Genomic DNA, 21864 nt, shown 5'->3' on the forward strand with positions numbered 1-21864 from the left:
TTTAATTAATTTATTTTAAGTAATTAATTTATTTAACTAATTAATTTATTTAACTAATTAATTTATTTAACTAATTAGTTTATTTAAGTTATTTAATTTATTTATTTGTTTGTTAACATTTTATAATGTGTATTAATGTTATGCTTTAATATTTTCCCTATTAATGTATTTATATCAACAATATATTTTATTCTTTAAAATAATTTTATTTAATGAGTTTATTTAAATATTCTTTATTTTATTAATTAATTACTATTTTTTTTTTAATAATTTATAATATGTAATCTTATTTTAATTTTGTTTTACGTTAATATTTATTTATTAAAATTTAGTATGCATTACTATTATTTTTTATTTTGTTTCGCAAGTCTTAATTATTTTTTACCTTATGTTTTTTAAGCGTTATTAATATTTTTAATGAAAATAATATTGCTTTATGGTAATTTTTGTATTTATTTGCTTACTATAGTTATTATTTGGACAAAGCATGTTTAAGTTTTTTTATGAAACAAATTTAGAAATTTGTGCCACATTTATGTTTCATTCGTACATAAAAATATTTTCATATAAAATAACCAGTTAAATAATAAGAAAAAATGCTATATGTGGTGTTAAGACAGTTATATAATTTTGTGAGGGGGGATATATATATAACATATTTTTAAGACTTGTTATAATTAGAAACGTAAGAGAATTTATGTTATATTCAGCATTTAATATAACAGTAACCTTCACATAAAAATTAGGATTGTAAACACACATAAATTACACTTGTATGCTGCAGCTTATGTATTAGGAATAAACAGTGTTATATGCGTGAAAAGATATTAAACTTTTGAAATTCATCATTTCAACTTTTCGATATTTGAATTATTTTAGTGGCATTTCTCAAGTAAATAATGTAAAAAATCGATTTATATATAGCAAATTTTTATATATTATATTCTTATAAATAACCACCCAGATGCGAAAGAGTTAACATGCATTGTACGCATTAAAATGCAATGATATCAAATTTGTAAAGAGTAACTATTAATGGTATAGGATACATTGTTCATCATTGAAAGATTCACATCATCTTCGTTTGAGCCTCTCTCTCGAATGTTATGACTTATGCTGTGTAATAGTGATTTATTCGCCTTTTCTACACTTACACATAAACATTTTATTAACACTAACATAATTTTCTATTTGGAACCCTTTAAGTATGCATTTTCTGTTAATAACAACACATTATAGAATAAATGATTTTTAATATATAATGCAAACATTACAATAACAATAAAATAATGTAGAATGTATTTTTATATTGCTTTTTATGAAACACACTTGCAGCGTTCTCAATGAAAGGGTTATTTCATTTTTTAAGTTATTGCATTATAAAGGGGTAAAAATATTTGAACAAAAACACAAATTTTGTTTTTCTCGTAAGCAAGAAAACAGGAATTTAATACTCTTTCTTAAGAATAACAATCTTATAACATATTACTACGCGTAATGATGCTCACATATGTTTTGTTTTTATAAAACCTACACCTAATACACATTTTATTATTAAATAATTTTCATTATTGCAGTAACCAAAAAACATATTCAGTTTAACTTCATTTCATTTGTGTTGTATCTGCATTTAAAAAACTCTTACATAAATCTAAACTGAAAGTTTATATTTCGTCTTAATTGCCCTATGAAATATTTACATTCTTAGGAGTCCTGTTTTGCGTTAATTTCTTTATTGTATATTGTAGAACACTTAAATGTTTAACTATATTGTGCACAAACTTTCTAATTCATATGAATAAGGACACATTAAATTAAAAAGAAAACACAATCTCTAGTACTGAAAATTAAATTTAAATGTAAATCTTGCTAGCAAGATTAAAAGAGGGAATGAAAATAACGTAAACCTACCATTTGTGAAAATAAAAATTTATATAAAGATGAAAACATTCATAAGTATTTATTTATTGATTTATATTTTTGTATGCACTACACAGGTTTCAAAATTTTGCATCACTATATTTGTGATAATGGAATTTTGTTGTACTAGCAGAAAAATGTGGATAATTTTTTCAACTTACAAATTAAGTCTTTTATAAAGGAAACGTTCATCTGTGAATGTTGTATAAAAAACTATTCTTGTATAAGCAAACTTTATAAGAATTTTTTTTAAAGTGAAATTTTTAACAATAATATCTTTCTTTTGAAAGATTTTCCGGCATGTCCTATTTCTGCATGAATAGTAATATTTTTTATTTATTGTACAAACGAAAAGAAGTGCATAACAATAAACACAGTTTTACAAAAAACCCTGTACCATAATAAAAACTTGTGAACTCTTGCATAATTAAATATAAAACATTTTATCTTTTACAACTTCTACAAATGAGCATCTCATTGTTGAAAACATTTTTTGCTATTTAATTTTTACTGAATTACCTTTACGCTTGAATTTCCCACACGGGGGCATAAGAATGAGAGTTTCAACTTTATATAGTTTCAATTTAATATAAAGAACGTTTCGAAATACCGAGGTAAACAAAGGATTTATGGAAATGAATGTTTGCATATTATAAAATTTTCTGTTTTTCATTCTTTATGCAGAACACTATTATTTTTAAGAACAAAAAGTAAAATATGAATTGAATGCTTGAAAAATTGTGTTTTTCACAAGAAAAAAATGAAAAATAATGAGAAATTCACACTACAAATGCACGAAGTGTATACACAACTTTTTAACTATTAAAAAATGATACTTGCTAAAAGCACAACATTAAAAAATTTAATTTGTCTTTTTAAATTTTTTAATGCAAAGAATTTTGCTTTAAAATGCATTTTTGTTAAAAGTGTTATTTTCTATTTAAAAATTATGCATTTTGTTCTTAAAGCTGATTCGAAAAAAAGTGACGAAGTGTAGTTATATATTAAATACAAAATTTAAGGTGTTAGGCGTAAATAAAAACTTAATAAAAAATCATGTAATTTTTGGTAGTATTTTATTTACTACTGAATCGTTGTAACCATTTTTCTGCTTCTTGTACTTCACGTTTCTCCTGTTCGAGAAATTCTTGAAGGAAGAAATTAATGGTCTCTGCAATTTTTTTCTTTATAACTGTTGATTCGTTTTCTTCACTGTAACACACAGTATCAAATTTAATTATATTTAACAAGTCCCTTTTCATTTTTTTTATCTTTTTACTAGTTTCTTCACACGAGTTGTTATCATTTTGTCTTTGTGTCCTTTTTTCAATTGCATATTCGCGATACTTGTTTATTACGTTTGTATAAATTTTTTCTGATTCCGATATTTGTGGTATCTTAAAATTTAATGAGCTATAATTATATTTTTGAAAATAGGGATGCTGTAAAATTTCTGTGCACCCTTTTTTAAACCCCAACCTTTCTTCTGGATTAACAGCTATTAATTTTTCTATTAAATCTGCTAATTCAGATGACATTAAAGGTGGATATTTGATTTCTTTTTTCTTTATTTTGTTATAAATGAACCATTCGGTAGAACCATCAAATGGGACTATTCCTGTCACTAACTGGTAGATAGTACATCCAAGACTCCATAAATCCCGGGCTTTTCCACTACATTTATTAGTTAATGCCTCTGGGGGCATAAAATTTGCAGTTCCAACATAGTTATCGAACGTTTTTTTTATTCTATAGTTGTGTTTATTTGTATCTATTGGATATTTGTTACTTTTTAAAACATTTAAATGATCGTCATTTTCTTTCGGCACTATTTTATTATTAATTTCGCACATTTCATTGTTCTTCAGTTCTTTAAGGACACATTTTTTGGGATTTCCGTCTTTCAATCTTTCATCGATTTTTTCATTATTACCGTTGCTATCGTTGTTATCGCTATTATCTTTGTTATCATTCTTGTCGTTGTTATCATCGGTGTCTTCATCATTATCATCTAAACATTTTCCATTCACTTCTACATCACTTAAAATGTTGCCATTTTCCGGAGGATGTTCACGTTTGAAGTTTTCTTCTTTTACATTATTATTATTTGTTTTTTTTAATACAAATTTACGCAATTCCGTGTCTTCTTCTGAGGGTTCGGGCTTCACTGTTTGCATGGGTACATTATCTAAATCTTTAGATGTGCCAAAATCAATCAATTTGATTGTCCCATCTTTATTTATAAGAAAGTTTTCACACTTTAAGTCTCTATGTATTATGTTATTCTTATGTATGTACTCTAACGCGTGAACCATTTGAAGTATTATGTTAACTGTTATAGTTTCGTCAATTCCAACACTGCGAGTTTTTAAAAATTCCCATAATTCATAATCAGCATACTCGTACAATAAGTACACATTTTCTTTGTCTTTAAAAGTGTCAATTAACTTAATAACATTTGTATGCCCTGGGACATTTAGCTTTGTCATGGTATGTTTCTCTGCCAAGAGAGAATTAATTATGTTCATTCTATTAACCTGTTCTTTTTTAAATATTTTAAGAGAGTAAGTTTTGGACGGATCATTCTTCAATTTCACCATGAAAACTTCACTGAAGTTACCACTTCCTATGTGCATATATATTTCAAAATCATCTTTGCGGTATTTTCTATTCGTAGTATCTTTTTCATCTTTTATTACTTTTTCTTCAATATCGTAGATGTTTTTGTTCAGTAAAAACCCTTTTTTCATTTTTTCGCCTTTTTGTTGTTATTCGAATGTGCCTTAAATGACAATTTTTACACATGTTCTCGATAACGTAAATAGTAAGCAGTAAAGTATTTAGCCTGTGTCTGACTAAACTAAAAAGAAAATCGTTTTAAACCCTGTATTTCACTAAGAAATATATAATATAACTATGCTGGCTGTTAATGCTGGTGCTTGCTTAAGCTTTCAAATGTTTCGAGTGCGTGTATAAAAAGTTTTAAAACACATGATCCACGTGTTATAATCTTTTTAGCAGAATATGCTTCAAATTTTACTTTCACTAATTCAGATTTGTGAAATTAAAAAAAAATAAAACAAAACTGTTTATGCACATTTCATATATTTTTTAACCCTTTCGTGAGGAAGCATAGTCGTACACTTGAAAAATTATTTACGCGAATTGAAAAACAGATAAAAAAAAGCAACAAACAAAAAAAAAAAAATAATAATTTCTTTTTAAATATCCTGTAAATGATAACAGGAAAAATTTGCCATATAATAAAACAAACATAATTTATTAAAAAAAAAAACTTAGCACAAAAAAAAATAAGAGAGCCATAGCAAAAACTAAGTTTGCTTTAATTGTTTTTGTGCATGCTTTACGTTTTTTCCTGGAAACTTCAAAAGGTTTAACGCGCATATATGATTATTAAACAGCTTAAAGAAATGGTAAAAAAGGTCAATTATGCGCATATATATATTATATATATAATATATACACACAACGCGTCATTTTACCCATAATATAACCTGTAGGAATTATAATTAAACTGTCTATGTATGCGTACCTCTACACACTTACATGCCGTTCAAAATACAGAACATTTCTCCTCGTGCATGGTCAAATGGGCCCATAGGCATTAATATCCTCCTTTATTTGAATAAACGTGTCAAGAACCCCTAAAATTCTATCGTTTCCTTTTCCATTGGTAGTAAAAATGTTATGTAACTTCTTTATTTGCGTTAATTCTAAGTCAATGGCCTTTTTTTGTATAGCAACCCCAAATTGCTTCCACAAGTCATCATCATTAATTTTCATTTCTTGTAAATTTATTATGATGTCATATAGATGTTGAACATGCATATTGATACACTTCCTTTTTAAATGATAAAATAAATGATATAAAATTCGTCTATCTTTTATTTTTAATTTATGGATACTAGTAACAATTTCATGCATCATTGAGCTATTCACAGTGTGGTCAAGTCTTAAAAATCGGGATAATTCTAGTGCATATTCAATTACGTTTTTATTTTTTATATCATATTCAATTAAGCACACCCAAATGCTGGTTATTCCTTGAGCTGTTATCATGATTTTATTGTTTTTTATATTCTTTATGATAAAATTGAATAAAAAGAAAAAGAAAAAAGGATCGGTTCTATTCATAATAGCATACGATTTCATGATCATGCAGATATCTTGGCTTAAGTTCTTTCTACAGCCATGTATGTCTATTTTATTCTCATCATTATCTTCATACGTGCTTTCTAAGCCGTGTTCATGTCGTTCCATTTCGTTTCTTCCGTTCCGTTCGTTAAAATCATCCGTAGCACTGTCATAATAAGAATGGCTACCTTTCACCTGAGATTCATTTTTCGCACATTCCAGTCTTTCACATTCTGTGCCCTTTTCCTTTATATTCACACTTTGGCCGTTTATATAATCCCCTTCAGTTGTGCTATTTTTTGCAGCAGCATTTAACTCTTCGTCTAATGAATTTAACAATTGATATACTCTATTTTTCAGACACACCATTTCTAAAGGGGGCAATCTGTTTATCTTAGAATATGCCCATGCTATCAGTGATAATTCATGGAGGGTCATTGTTTTAATACATGCACGCAATATCTTATTAATTTCGATAAAAAGGTCGGACAAGTAAAAGTTATTTTTTGCGTAACTCCAGGCTATTAAGCTAATCGACTTATTGTCATAGTTTATAATGTTGTTTTTTAGCACATTTTCGTAAATAAATAGAAGAGATTTCGTGTGTCCCAAAATTGCGTATCTGCATGAAAGACAAAAAGAGGGGCGAGGAAAAAAGGAGAAGCAACGACATGTGTGCGATTGAAAGCGAAAGCAGTGGTCGTCATAACAACATATGGCTTTCTTTCACGTAAAAACGGAAATCCTTTTTAAGTCTACCTGTGCACAAGTGTGCTTATGTTTGTTCTAAAAATGTTTATGTTACTACATATGAAGTCATTATAACTGTTAAAAACTGGAGATAGTAAGTCAACTTTTTTCATGTGGTGAATGTACGTTAACGAGGCTATAATATCCCTTTTGCTGAATTGATCTACACGATCAGGAAGAAATTAAAATAAATTAACATAGTTAAGCACATAATAGGGAGTTATGTACGTACTACAAAAACAGTTAACGCGTTTTTTTTATTTAGGTGCATAATTTGCACAAAACACATGTGAGATTCCCCCACCGCACCCTTTTTTGCGCTTTTTTCAAAATACCTTTGTTGTCATTGCAAAATCTCATGAATTCATCAAAATATACGTATTTGTTCATCAAACTTGCATAATAGGTATCATGTTTCCAATTTAAAATTTTAGAATATCGCTTTACGGTCAGTAAAAAACTCATCGTCTTGATTCTGTTTCAAACTTGTCCTTTACTCAAGCTAAAGGTGCCATTCACATTTTAATAGCCTTACGTAGGGCATCTCTCATCATATCAAAGCACGCCCCTATATATAGCCACAAATCGGGATTGCAATTTTCCCCCGCTATTTTCGGGGGAAAACGTATTTTGCTAGAAAAGCATTGATGTGTTGTATAAATTTTTTGCTTCGTAAAAATTGTTTCTACCCAAGGGGGAGAATACAAAAAAAAGAAAAAGAAAGATAGCAAAAAAAATTAAGGCAAAACATAATATAACAAAATAAGCATGAACATGCTCCTTTTTGGCTACATATAGCCCTACACGAAAAAATGAAAACTTTTGAAAAAAAATTGAAATTGTCGAGGGTGTTCAACAAAAAATGAAGCACGACGCAAAATGTGATGAAAAAAGGAAGGCTACGATAAAAAAAAAAATATATATTTTTTCATATGTGCATATGCGTACATGTTAGCTGTTTCCAAACAGTGGTACATACAACGCGTTTTTTAATTTTTTCCCATTTCTTCTAATTATACAATTTTAAGTGCACAAAAAGGGGGGGGGAAACTAAATATATCTTGTTTCTTCCTTGGCCGTGAGCTTAAATATGAACCCAAAAAACAGCATGATGACACATGTGGAGATGGCTATAACGTTAAAAGGCATACCTGAAGGGAGAATAAAAAGTGCATATCATATGTCACGGGGTGAGAGAGGATGAATATGTGCAGGTGCGTGTACATGTGCACATCTGCGCATCTGCGCAATATTTCCTCGCTTTTCGTTTTCCTCAAACCCACTTGTGTCTGGCAAGACTATATCTATCAAGAGCGAGGGGGTGTATTTGTACATAAACTCGTCATCTCCTTGTGAGATGTAATTTCTCTTTTGCACAAATATCCCGCTTCCTAGCAAAATGCCTCTATCTATGTCAAATTCAAACTCGAATGATCGGACTTGCACTTTGATTACTTCGAACCTGCTCCATGTATTTTGCATGGGAAGGGGGTGAAAAGGGGGTAATGTCGGATGGGGGACGGTATAACATACTGCGGTGAGGCAAAACAAGCGCAAAACGGAATGCTGCTACAGCGAAATGGAGTTTAAAAGGGGGAATCCAATTTTGTATTTACTCCAAATGTGTAATGTGTACTTGTGCGCAAATGTACACGTGTCACAAGACAAGCACAACTGCACTTCACAAATATGCAAGCACGAGACCCACTTTTTAACAGCATCAAATTGCACATGTTCGCTGTGTTCATGCAAAATGGACGTGAAAATGAAAAAACCAGAGAGTCATTACACAGATGTACACAAAAAAAGAAACCCTATTTTTACCTCATTATTATTTCACACTGTGGGGGCAAATTGTGCTTAAAATTAATGTAGTAGAAGTTTCCATTTTTGGGTATTTTCTCAAGAGTGTTAAAATTGCTAAATTTAATGTTAAAATTTTTGATTGCATTATACCCAAAAAAGGTGAAATTACAATTTTCGTTCGTTTGGCTATTTTCTACAGGACCCCTCCCTTGAATCATCATCGTGTGTTTCAAGGGAGATAAATAATAGGGCAATTTATCAACAAATAAAAAATCGCTGTTACTTTTTGTGTTCAAATTTTGAAATACATAGAGCAATGAACTTTGTTTCTTTCTTATGTCTGCAGTAATCATGCTGTTTACTTCTTCCTTAAGAATGCGCACATTTATGTATTCCTCTAAAATATTGGGTTTTCCATTCTGCACAATGTTGTATAAGTTTATATTATCATACACTAAATTGATAGTTCCATATTTTTCGAAAACTGTTGAAACGACATTTTCTTCCTTTTTTTTCACAAGTATCGCAGTTCTGTCAACTAATGGACATTCATTCGGATTGTATTTACTGTTTATCAAGTCTACAACATTCACGTCTTTTTTGTGATCATGTTCTGTAATGTAGTCTACATAAAGGACTAGTAAATTTTCATTGTTGTCATGTAGCTCAAACCCTATGTTGCTCATCCGTTTTGATATTAAGTAGGTAGGGCTTAGTGCATTAAATAACCCACCAAAGGTTTTACATGGGTATAGTTTTTTAAGCAGAGAAAAATGTTCAATACATATACTTTCATCAGGTAAAAATGCAAATATTTCATTATGAACTTTTATCAAATTTTTGATTTTTATGAGGTTCGTTGCGATACCTGTGATAGACCAAATGTCGTTCATTAATTGTCGTAAGAGAAACATTTCATCTTTTGAAAATTCACCCTTTTCCTTTTCTCTATAATAGTCGCTATCCTTTTGCCTTTCTTTCAGTTCGACTGCAAGGGTAAAGCCAAAGGGGTAATTGTCCAAATATTTGTTGTTGTAATAATTCCTGTAAACGCCTCTTTTTATGTTAATCTTCAGTGACTTTACATAGTTTAGTATTTTCAGCACATTTATGGGGAGGAAATTTTCCTTATAACTTTTTCCATTAACAATCAGTTTTAGCTTCACATGTAGTAAATTATTATCTAGGGGCAGTAGATGGATACTCTCATCTATCACGTGTGAATTTGCCAAGGAAATAAAGCTTAGAATGGCGAGGCAAATGCGTTTCACGCCTTTCATTGGAAATTCTGGGGTTCTAGGAAGCAAACCAAAACAAAGCAAAGCAAACTAAACCAAAGCAAACCAAACCAAAACAAAACAAAGCAAGGTACGGCTAATCAAAACTGAACAAACAGCTTTATCTCTTCCTATTTTGCAATTTTTACGCCTTTCCCCCCTTTCAAATCCAAAGAGCTGCTAATTTGTTCTCAACTATTTTGGGCTTTATTTCCCGCATATATGCCTCAAAATTGCAATTGTGTAAAATTCCAAAAAAAATAAAATATATCAAAATTTTGATGTCAGTGAATTGTTTCACTAGCACATGTGTTTATTTACAATGTGGAGAAAAATTTGACATTACAAAAAAAAAAAAAAAAAGGAACAAATGTAGGGATAGGAAAAATAACATGTATATTGTATTTCCCTTTTGCGTATATTTGTGCGTTCATCCTATAGGATATTTATGTTGCGCAATGTGGGCCAAAAAAATGCAAAAAAAAATTCTTAAGATTTTAAGAAGCCTACTTATGTACCCTTAACCTTCTTGTGTGTAAGAATCTTCTGACGTTTTTCCGTTTTGCCTTCTTCACATTTTTGCCTGGCTTTATATTCAAATTGTTATAGTATGCCACGATTTCTGCTATGTCGGAAAAGTTTTCTTTATTAACAACGCCAATCTGAGAAGGTAAGAAAAGAAGATTTTTTTAAAATTAAATTTGCAACAAGTGCTGTGGTGTGGGGATAAAAAAAAAAAAAAAAAAAAAAAAACTGTCGAAACAAAAAATAAACGAAGGGGATAAGCGAATACGCATTCTTAACACAATAACTTACCTTTTTATACAAATTTTTATTCCGTTCACTTAAGTGTTTGTCTATGTAAGGGTGGCAAAACCTGTTTTGCATTTCCGTGGAATTAACCATTTTTATATAAGGGGGGTAATACCAATAATTAAACGCTAGGTGGACTGTAAAGAATGAAGGGTGCATGTAGAATTCGGCACGGATGAAACGTAGTTCGAAATGGTGCAGCAGCGTGACTCCACAGCAACTGAACATGGCAATGGCGTAGATATTTTCCTATTTGGTGCAAACAAATGTTATACATTTTTCACTTGAGAAGGACTTCACTTCATGGAACCATCCACAGGGCAAGTACACTGTTAAAAAGGGGAAGAGTGAAAACCGAAAAGGGGAGTTTACATAAGCGTACGTTAGTATACACGTACGTGTGGTATGGGTTTATGCCTGGTTTATTTTTATCACGGTCACATAAAACTCATCGTTGCTACATATGTACTCATCTCTTTTTTTACATATGTCACCCTCGTTCACGTGGACGTCAATGTACTTTTTTTCAACGTGTGTGTTATCGCTGAAAATGTCATCTTCTAAAAATGTAAAAAAGAAAAACATTTTAATGTCATTATTTCGTTTGATAAAAAAATGGGCACTAGTAATTGGCAAAGAAGCAAAAAAAAAAAAAAAACAGTTAACCATAATTTCTCGCAACTGTGTTAAGAAGGCAAAAATGGCTTGGAATATCATCTCTCGTATTCGGCTTAGGTCTAAATTTGTGCTTGCGCAACTTGTAATTTAGGACATTATCTTCTAGTTTATTTAATCTATGGAGGGGGAAAAAAAAAAAAATTAAGTATGGCATTGTTAAACAGCGATTTGCCAAGTGTGCCCTTTATTTTGTTTATTCATTTTATACGTACTTTTGCTCTGCCTTATTTATAGAATTTTCTATAATTTTGTCTTCCAGCACTTTGTCTAACGGTGCAAAAGGGGAGAGAGGGGGTAAGTAAAAGGTGCATCATTGCAGTGTAAATAAATGTGTAAATTAGGCCCGTAAATAAATTAATTTTTTCTACTTTTTTTCCACTTTTTTGTTACCTTTTTTGTCTAAATGGTCAGTCATGGCACTAATGTGGAGGTATACCTTATCCATTTTTTTTTTGTACACATCTAAGAAGTGCGATCCTGCGGGGAGGGGAGCACATAAAACACACTCACTTATGTATACACACTGTTAAGCGTGCCATTTGGATGGCGGTAAATGGACGCCCACCCTTCACGATTTCTTTCCGTTTACATTCTTTAACACATACCGTCACTTCTTATAAATGGGGAATAGGTAATTAGGCCATTGGTATGAACACGGTAAATATTTCCTATTGGCGGGTTATTTAAATTGGGGTAATTAAAATAATGGACAAAGTGTAAGGGTTTTCCACTGCTTCCAGTAAATCCCTTAAAAGGTTAAGCGGATTAGAACAAATTGGCACGCATATACATGCGTATATATATGCATACCGTTCGTTTTCAAATGAGGAGCAAAATGGGGGCTATATATCCTAAACACTTTCCTACCTAAATGAAGAAAGAGGTGCGAAATGTCGACAATCCGTTAAATTCGATTAGTTAATAGAAAAGGAGGAAGGCGTAGAGCACGGAGAAGCATGTATAACCTTTTAGTAGTACATATAAGTTGTCGTGGTAATCATGGTGCAGAAACGTTTTTAAATCTTCATCTGAGTTGTTTCCCAGCCATACGTTGTACTGGTAAATTTCCAAGTTGCTAAAAGTTACGCATGCGGGGGACACATATATGTGTATGTATATAGCGTCGGGGGCGCGAAATGATAAAGGGGATGACGTAAGCATAAAGACGCTACATGAAGCATAGGGATGGACAAACAAAATGCGGCCCAATTTCCTTACCCCATTATTTCCAGTCTCTTTGGCAGAAAATTTATCATCTGCCGAGTTAACGCGTTACAGAAGTCAGAGGGGCAATATGCACTTTCTTTTATATACTGTGTATTTAAGTAATAATCCGTATTTCCTTCCTCTAATAATGACAAGAAGTCATGAAATTTCATTTTTTTTTTCTCGCCTATCCCGAACGAATTTGAAATCTTTTGTTCTAATTCGACAGGGACATTTTCTATATTTTCCCTCAAATATTTTAAGTCGATGCTGCACCTGTTTTTGATTACGCATTCACTAAAAAAAAAAAAATAGTGCGGGGATATTTTACAAAATAAAAGAGCATAAATGGAGTACATGCCAATTGGCTAATTGTACACATACATCTTTCCTTTTGATGCACTGGAATTTATAAAAATGGGACAGAAACGCTTATTCGCACCTGCTCAGTAGACACGGTTTTCTTTTTAAGATGTAGTCCAGATAAAACTGCTCAGCGCTTATGTCTCCATCGATTCTGTCAATTTTGCTTATTTTGTTTCTGTGGAAGCAGAACCTGCAGATTGGCAGTGCCGTTGTGGGTATGCATACGTATACGTGTGCATATGTACATAACATATATGTGCGTATGTATACATATGTGCATGTGCATATGCATACTGTGCGCCCGTGGTCGCATGACACAGTGTTGCAAGAACGTTTACCCCGCGTACTCATTTTTTAAAGTCATTTTGCAATTTGCACAGGGATGCACTTATAATTTTAAAAGGGAACCCTTTTGTGTTGTTATGGAGTTAGAAAAGTGAAAAAACTATTCATTGCTATCATGCGGACGCGAAAGCTTTCTGCATTTTTTTATTATCTCATTATATGTACTATTGACTCGACTGCCATGTGCCATATGAAAGACTGTGCACAAATGGGAGTTAATACATGCCGGAAAACCCTCGCAGAAGTAAAAATTGACGGAAATTTAAATAAAAGGGGTGTTTTACTTGAAGATAAAAATTTAATCCATTCGCGTCATGCTTGGCGAGCCAGCGGGCAAGAAAAAAGGGGGAGAAAAAAGAAAAGGGCTACATAAATAATTCGACAATTAAACCGAGCTAAAACTACAAGAAATGATATACTTCTTCAAAATGTAAAACAAAATGTTTTTAAAGCAGTGCAAATGTTTTTCCAGATGGGAAAAGTTGCCGTTGAGAACAGAAAGAAATTCTACATTTCGACAAATATTTTTTACGCCTCATTCTGTTGAGCAGAACAGTGAAACGCCTGCTAATCCGTAAAAGTGCAGAACGCCTGATTTCACGTTTTTGTTTTTTTTTTTCATGCTTATTTGTGGCCAGTGGTGAAAACAATCAAGGACCAATTTTCACCAGCCTCCGCAATAGCAAGGGATTTGTGCTAAGACGATTCTACAGCGCAGTGCAGAGCGCAATTCATACGTACCGTACTACCATATCCGTATTAAAATAATTCAGAGCGCGCATTTGTTCAATTATGGACAAAAGTCGCTTTTTTGCATTGGATTTTTTTTTTTCTAACTTTTTTAAATTATTTTATTTTGCTATATTTATGCGCATGTTATTTCATTCCAATTTTTTATCATACTTTTTTTGGTTTAAAAATGGCATAAAAAAAGGGCACCGCGATGTCCGCTGTGATATACCCGCTGCGATATTCCCGCGGCGCCTTTTGATGCTCTCTCACTCATATGCTCAATTCATTTGCGTCCTATTTGGATTTTGGTCTATACCTGGAGCGCGGAAGAGGCATAATTTATGATTATTATCTTTTCTATTTACACCAAAGGGGGGAAGACCATGCGGCGGACTGACACAAAAAGGAATGTATATGTATTGTATATATATATACGGCTATTAGCGTATGCAAGTATGTATATATATTATATATATTTATATATGTATATATATTCATACATGTATAATATCCGCTGACGCATGTACCTATTTTTTTGACTGGACCTTTTTCCCCCGAATTCAAATGCAAATAAAAATAACATATAGAGTTCAGTACCGCGTGGTGCCCTCCTTTTTCATAAAAAAGAATATGACCATTTCGGTATGTCCGCTTCGCTTTTTATTTCGTTTTCGCGCAAGTGGCCAATTTTTTATCACGCGCAAAATCGCATAAAATTAGTAGTACGTACAGCACGGGGCTGCCTGCCTATACATAATATAATTATATTACTTTGCAATTTTTTTATTGTTTAATTATTTTATTTTAAGCTAAATCATCTCATTTTGTTACGCCATTTTTAAGTAAATTACTGAATGGAGGCAAGACTCTGGAGGATAAAAAATGAAACTCGAAAAAATGTTTCTTGTCGCATTATTTGATTCGCCTTTTACGCTTTTTACGCTTTTTGCGTTTTTATGTATTTAGTCCAAATTATTCCCTTTTTTTTAAAATGGTTATGCAGTAAACCGCGCAGTTCAGTATCGCAGCAGTGAAGGGGCCATTCTTTTACTTTATTTGCATCCTTTTGACGAGCGCTGCGTTTTGTACTCGCGAAGAGGGACGCGTACATATATACGAAATATATATACGTAATTGTATACGTAATTGCATACGCAATTGTATACGCAATTGTATACGCAATTGTATACGTAATTCTATACGCAATTGTATACGCAGTATATACACGTATGTACAGCATTATGCGTATGCCTGGGTACATATGTATATGCGCTCGACGGGAAAATGACAGGTACTATTGAATGCATTTCCATCGGAATTATCTCTTTGCTTTTTATAAAAATTTATGCATTATTTTACAAAACCCAAAATGAAAAAGATGTAAAGGAAAAACAAGATGCTGGCGGTGCGGGAGCTGCTGGTGATTGTTCCAGCCCGGAGCCAAACGTAAAAGTCGACATCATATGCGACATAACGAACAATTTCGGAAGGCATTATGTGAAAGAAGTTATTAAAAGGAAAAACATCATAGGCATAATTCCTGTATACAAAAACTACAATAAGGAATATCTGGACATCTCCATATTTAACAGTTTTATGGCCCAGCTGTTTAACTTCCTAAATATGCGAAATGGAAAGTTAATACTAGCCAATGAAGATAACTGCGTGATAAACTTTCTGCATAAAGAATTAGATATGGAAGAAAGTGATGACGATGAGGAGGAAATATTGCTGGCCTCTTGTATTATCATCAACGAGAAGGTGTCTATAATTGTCTGCGTCATTAATTACGAAGCAGACATGGAAAAACAACTGAATTTTTTCATAGGGAAGAAGAAAAAAGACATTTTTGTTATTATAAATAATTTATTCTTAAGTAATAAGAATGGCATTGTAAAAGAGAAGATGAAGAACAAGGGTTGTAAAAATGTAGAACTGCTTGACAAAAAAAGCTCATTAACTCCAGGGGAGGAAGAAGGTCGTGAAATGACAAGTTTTTTTTCCTTCTTTGATTTTTTCAATGTTAAGAAGGAATATTTAACCGATTTTTATTCCATTATACAAATAAATATGAAAAATTTTTGCTACTTTTACAAACGTTTGGGAAATAATTCATTTTCGGAAACGTATTTAAATGGATACATGTATGACAATCTTGTCAACACCAAAATTTATAACTCCCTGATGGACATGTATCACGATTTAATTTCGGAAGCCATAAAAAAGGATAATAAAAAAATCAACATGAAGAAGTTTTACACCTTTTATGGAGAAAAATGCGATTACACCAAAATTGTAAAATTTACCTTGATGAAGTTGGAAAACAACATGTTGTTATTTTATATATATGACATATATTCCTATGTGTACTACCAGCTAATTTTATACTTCTCTCAGAAGCAGTCCATATAGATTTTTTTTCGAAATTTTTTTCCGCAATATAGTTTCTTTTTTTTTTTTTTTTTTTTTTTTTTTGAAGTGTATATATTATGGATACCATCCTGCGTACCTTCTTCGGTACAGCATAATGTAAAGATAAAGTTACCATTTTTTTTTCCGTGACCGTAGCTGTGCTGCATTGTTGCTTCGTTGCACTGTTGCCACGTTGCATCGATGCTGCACCGCTCCACTACCTTTTTCCCACCCTTCATGCGTATGCACACGTACGTACATGCACATATACACATAAGCCCACCCCCCAGTTGCGTTGTGCACATGCGCCAAATGAATTCATTTTACGTGGACAAAATGATTTTTGTTTTTTTGTAAAATTGTAGCCTTACCCTTTTCGCCATCCCATTTTTACGTTCATATAATTGTACGAAGGTGATGTACGTGCCTTCCCAAACCCTCCATGTTTCGTCACGCGCATAAATGTACATATCATGCGTGCCTTTCACACACACGGCTTCTTCTGCCGTGTTACCTATTGCCGTATAAAACCTACCCCCCTTTTTTACAAACAACGCTGCCCATATGCTAAACGAAGCAAACAATTTTATGACAGTTTGTTGCTTATTAAGAAGATGAGAAAAATGAAAAACAAAATGCTTTTGCAATCCATTTGGGGATGAACTTTACTCAAGTATTATAATCTCCACAACGGATGTGCCAATCGGGGAAAACTCCTCTTTTTTTGTTTTGGGGGGCCCCTTGCTTGGGTTGGCATGTGTTTATTCATCAGTTGCAGCACTGGCAAACGGAAGAACGTCCAATCGGGCTGTTAGCTGTGTGTGTGCCGATTAAATAGGTTCACCTTATATGGTGTGAACGCCGCTTTGGTGCATATTTGCTGCGGCAGAAAAAGCCAGCGCAACAGATGGAAGAAAAGAAGCATCTCCTTTGTGACAACTCCTGTGTTTGCACTTGTCGATCTTTTTCGTAAAAAATACCCGCGTATGTAGGAAGCACCATTTCCCACTCCACATGAAGATTTTTCCCAAGTGGGAATTTTCCAAAAAAAAAAAAAAAAAAAAATTAAAATGGGCATGCCGCTACGTGATAAGGGATACACGAAGCGTAAAAATGCAGCAGGGGAAGTCATTTTTTTTTTTTCTGGTCAGCACTTCATATAGCATTAAAATAGGCGCATTCATTTTTGCTGCTCGAAATGGGAGCCAAGTTAAACACATAGGGGGTGCTGGAAGTGGGGTAAACATTTTCGTGAATGTTCCTAAGTGCATACGCGCGATTGTGCTTCTGTGCCAACGGGCATATGTAATTCACCCGCGCATATATTAAGTAGTACATATTGTAAAGACGTAATCCCGTTCGTAATTTTATCCATTTTGGGATAAATACAAGAAGTCACAAAATTGTGAACATTGCGCTGAACATTGGATGATGGGCAATTTTTTTCGTACCTTTCCCCTTTTTTTTTCGCTTCACCATTTAAATGATGCTAAGCGGTAAGAGCCTCAGAAAATCATCAGAAAGCAGGCACTCGAGGAATTCCTCAAAGAAAGAAGAAGGCGAAAATGGAAGGGAACAAAAAAGGAATGAAAATTCGAGGGGAAATAGTAACCATATGTCGAACGTGAAAAGGGAAGGAACTAGCCACTCGACCAGTGACAGCAAGTCACATGAAGAACAACAAAAAAAAGGAACTACTCATAATTCAGGTTACACAAAAAGTGAAAAGAATAAAAAAGGAAATGCAAATGAAGATGGCAATCATATGAACATGAAGGAAAAAATCACATCCAACAGCTTACCCAGGGTGGCAGCAGGAGTTGGTGACGTGAAGGGCGCCACCAAGGACGCCGCGAAGGATGAAGCTAATTTAGGAAAAAAAAACACAGTTAAATGGGAAGATGAACGAAATGATAATTTAAAAAGAGGCCATAAGAGAACAATGGATGCTAATGACGAAATGAAGGAACAATCATCAAATTGTAAAAAACAAAAATGTGAAAACTCCACAACAGTCGAGTGTGAATTAAGTCTATATGATGAATTCAGAAATTCTATTCAAGGTAATGACAAAAAATTTGTACAATCTTATATGAAGAAAATCAAGAACAATTTTTTTTCCTACTGGAATGAATGCGAATATCAACTGAAGGAGCTACAAAAAAGGTACATGGAGAATGAGAAATTAATCAAAGAAATTGTCCAGGAGAATAACCTCTTGATGAATGACGTGGAAAATGTGGAGGATAACTTAACGGGAGAAGTCGCAGGTGAAGAAGCGAACAGCGACCAACAAACCGCAAAGGAAAACGCCCCCATTGTAGAGCATTCCACGGAAAATTATACCCCCTTACAGAGAACCAAGATGGAGAAAAAAAGACAAATATTAAACAATATCCTAAATATAAAAATGATTTACAGAATGGTCGAAATGTACCTGTTCACCATGAGACAATTCTCCTATTTATTGAAAGAAAATAACAACTTCATTTCTCTAATTGTCGACGAAGAAAAAGTAGAAAAAAATAACTACGAACGAATCATTCGAAATTTTTTAAATTTTGAAGCTAAGAATTATGAAAACATTAAAAAGTTTGCTTTAAAAAATAAAATGTTGTCTATGAATAATTTTTTTAAAAACACCCGGCAAGGCAGTAATTACTCAAAGGATGAATTGTCCCATTTTTACACCTTGAAATGTTTGGAGGAGGAAATTTCAGATCGGACAAATGCAAAAGAAAACTTACGATTATTAATGTTAAAAAAGAAAGAATGCAAAGAAGAATATGAGAAGCATGATCAACGAAAAGTCACCTCCTTCAACAAATTATCTCTCTTCACGAGTAGCATCAAAAGTTTTATCGATAAGTATTACACCTTGGATTTTCCCCAAACGAAATATTTATCATCCGTTTATTTTAAAATGATGCATGGCCAAATAGAGATGAACTCCAATAACGTTTCACTTTTGAATAATAAAAGGCCGTTTAATTTTCTCTTCAGCTTTAAGGAGCAGGGCGGCGGCATCAACAGCGGCAATAACAGCGGTAATAACAGTGGCAATAACAGTGGCAGTAACAGCGGCGGCAACAGCGGTGGCAACAGCGGAGGAGGCATCCACGACGGCTACACCCACGTCTACACCTACATGAAATATGACGTTATTACGCAAACTCGGAAAAACGCAAAAAATTTCGAGACCCCCCCTCAAGAGGATGTCCACGAGGAATCTGTAACCATAAACATGAACACCAAAGATAACTTTGATATTTCTATTTTGCCTGATTTAACTTATCTGAAATATTTACAAATACAAATTGAAATTTTTTACCTTCACAAGAGAGATTGCCTAGTGGCAAAGACAACTCCCGTTCAATTCTTAGGGCTCAACGAGGGTCGTAGCCTACTGTCAGATATATACAGCAACGAGGATCACTTCGTTTTATTCTCCGAGGGCGTAGATTCTTTTTACAATTTTAAGTATGGCTTTCCCTTCTTTTGGCTGAATGCCATGGGGGGCAAGCCGTGCGGACCCGGTGAAGACGGCTACGCGCCGGGAGGTAGCAGCAGCGGTAACAACGGGGGAGGTGCCGCAAATAGCTCGAATGGCCAGAATGGCGTGATAGGCGGAAGCAGCAGCGGAAACGCGGCCAGAGAGCGCCCCACGAACGAGCAATTGAACAAAAACAAGCTGTCGGAAATTTACCAGTGGCATCTGGGAAGGACCCTAGATGTATCCGTTTTTTTCTCCAAAATATTTACAAGAGGTAAAAACATGCTGAGGGAAGCGTAATAGCCAAACGAATGCCTTTGCATATGTGGGCACTCATACGTTCGCAGATGGTGACCAGGGGGATAACCCAATTTGAGCTTTTCCCCTTTTTTGGAGTTATGCCCATGCGAAGTGTGCTCACATGTTTTATATTTATTTATGGTTCGATCTTTCTGCACATTTTTTTTTTTTTATCCTTACCCTTTTTGATCTTTAGCCCTATTTAGGATATGGGACGTCTGGCAAATTAACCACTACAAGTAAAACATGCATATAAGATTAATTGCGGGAATTTTTTTTTTTTCATTTTTTGCACGCGCTACACACTGGTAAGATTACTAACCTTGACTTTACTCCCTTCCTGTTAAACCACTTTTTGCAGGTACTACCCCAATGTCTTCCCCCCATTTTCCCATGAAAAACATCTCGAAGCGTTAAAAAAAATCCAGTCGAACTCGTTGCAGCAAGTATCATACTTTGACATTATAACTGAGGAGGCGTATTTGAAGGAGGAAAAGGAAAACAAGGAGGTTCGTACCTTTTTCTCTTTTGCCCACGCAGCAGCGTTCGCAGCGTAGTTCGCGCCCCGTTAGAGGGCAGTGACACTTTGCACATCACTTAGCGCATTATTCTTCCCGACTCGCCATTTCGTGCCTCCCCCCACCTCTTCGCAGGAACGAAGCAACGACAACTTTTACGCGTGCTGCTTCATTCAGTTGTATGAGCCCTACGTGATCAAGTCGTACATCAGTATCCCTTTCAACGGAAAGTAAAAATGCTTTTAAAAGGATGGGAGGAGAGAGTGTGACTTCCCCACGAGTACATAGAAGAGAAAATTTTGGCATCTCCCCCGAGCGTACACGCACATGTGCCTTCATACATATATATGCCCCTTTTTCCCACTTTTCCTTTTAAGGGAACCCTACTTTAGCGTATTTTTAACGAAAAAGAAAACCCAAAAGCGGTTAAAGGTAATCACTTAAAGGGTGGTGGTGGTGCTTGAAACGTTTATCCCCCGACCTGTTTACACATGTGCGTGTGTACTCCGATATATACATATATGCACTTTTCCACAAGTTTTTTTTTTTTTCTACCGTCCTATCAGAAATTGCAAGACTACTTAAACACGACTGTTGTAAATAAGCACTCCAAAGTTGAGGATACCCAAAGGCAAATCATATTAACCTTACAGCTGGCAAAACTGAGGGTATGTGCCCACGTTATGAGCTCCTGTATTATTATGCCTTCTGTATATGTCTACGGCTTGTATGTACAAGTGTCTTTTAATCTGTGCTGCCGCGTAACTCCCCGAATGTTTGCCCCCACTCATTTTAGTTTCCTTCCTTCCTTCGTTTTTTTTTTTTTTAGGAGGGGGCACATAAGTATTACAAGTCGTTTAGCAAAAGTTCGACGCCTATATTTGATGAGGAAATAAATTGAAGCGCTAGGAATATGTGCGTCTATACCTGTACGTGTAGGAGTGCGTCCCTTTGACCATTTTAGCAAAACATGAATAAAGGCCACGTAGCAATGCGCTTAACTATTTGTCTAGCTTAATTGTTTGTTACTGTCTTAGTTCTTTTATTTATTTATTATTTTTTTTTTTTTTTGCGTAGCTTTAGTCACTCATGG

At 33.7% G+C, this 21864-nt stretch overlaps 6 protein-coding genes across 6 annotated transcripts; 2 read left to right on the top strand and 4 right to left on the bottom strand.

The window, feature by feature from the left end:
* Positions 1-2996: 2996 nt before the first annotated feature.
* PCYB_092790 (3-phosphoinositide dependent protein kinase-1) lies at positions 2997-4670 on the bottom strand (the record flags this gene model as incomplete). The annotated part of the gene is made up of 2 exons (XM_004222393.1): positions 2997-4457; positions 4518-4670. 2 exons carry the CDS (start codon positions 4668-4670, stop codon positions 2997-2999), a joined length of 1614 nt encoding a protein of 537 aa, XP_004222441.1.
* An 856-nt stretch (positions 4671-5526) lies between these two features.
* On the bottom strand, positions 5527-7290 carry PCYB_092800 (hypothetical protein; the record flags this gene model as incomplete). The annotated part of the gene is made up of 3 exons (XM_004222394.1): positions 5527-6697; positions 6835-6988; positions 7161-7290. The coding sequence occupies 3 exons, from the start codon at positions 7288-7290 to the stop codon at positions 5527-5529; spliced, it is 1455 nt and encodes a 484-aa protein (XP_004222442.1).
* A 585-nt stretch (positions 7291-7875) lies between these two features.
* On the bottom strand, positions 7876-9911 carry PCYB_092810 (hypothetical protein; the record flags this gene model as incomplete). The annotated part of the gene is made up of 3 exons (XM_004222395.1): positions 7876-7976; positions 8109-8287; positions 8650-9911. 3 exons carry the CDS (start codon positions 9909-9911, stop codon positions 7876-7878), a joined length of 1542 nt encoding a protein of 513 aa, XP_004222443.1.
* Positions 9912-10414: 503 nt separating this feature from the next.
* Positions 10415-13335, bottom strand: PCYB_092820 (hypothetical protein; the record flags this gene model as incomplete). Its single annotated transcript, XM_004222396.1, has 10 exons — positions 10415-10570; positions 10725-10814; positions 11133-11281; positions 11388-11515; positions 11612-11666; positions 11790-11844; positions 12318-12474; positions 12618-12902; positions 13048-13161; positions 13310-13335. The coding sequence occupies 4 exons, from the start codon at positions 13333-13335 to the stop codon at positions 12318-12320; spliced, it is 582 nt and encodes a 193-aa protein (XP_004222444.1). The 3' UTR covers positions 10415-10570; positions 10725-10814; positions 11133-11281; positions 11388-11515; positions 11612-11666; positions 11790-11844.
* Positions 13336-15332: 1997 nt separating this feature from the next.
* PCYB_092830 (hypothetical protein) lies at positions 15333-16460 on the top strand (the record flags this gene model as incomplete). The annotated part of the gene is made up of 2 exons (XM_004222397.1): positions 15333-15977; positions 16077-16460. The coding sequence occupies 2 exons, from the start codon at positions 15333-15335 to the stop codon at positions 16458-16460; spliced, it is 1029 nt and encodes a 342-aa protein (XP_004222445.1).
* Positions 16461-19608: 3148 nt separating this feature from the next.
* Positions 19609-21672, top strand: PCYB_092840 (hypothetical protein; the record flags this gene model as incomplete). Its single annotated transcript, XM_004222398.1, has 7 exons — positions 19609-19917; positions 20450-20492; positions 20665-20762; positions 20907-21001; positions 21149-21203; positions 21338-21439; positions 21601-21672. 7 exons carry the CDS (start codon positions 19609-19611, stop codon positions 21670-21672), a joined length of 774 nt encoding a protein of 257 aa, XP_004222446.1.
* Between the last annotated feature and the right edge of the window lie 192 nt (positions 21673-21864).

The sequence above is a fragment of the Plasmodium cynomolgi genome, chromosome 9, assembly GCF_000321355.1.
Source record: "Plasmodium cynomolgi strain B DNA, chromosome 9, whole genome shotgun sequence".
Taxonomy (NCBI): Eukaryota; Apicomplexa; class Aconoidasida; order Haemosporida; family Plasmodiidae; genus Plasmodium; species Plasmodium cynomolgi.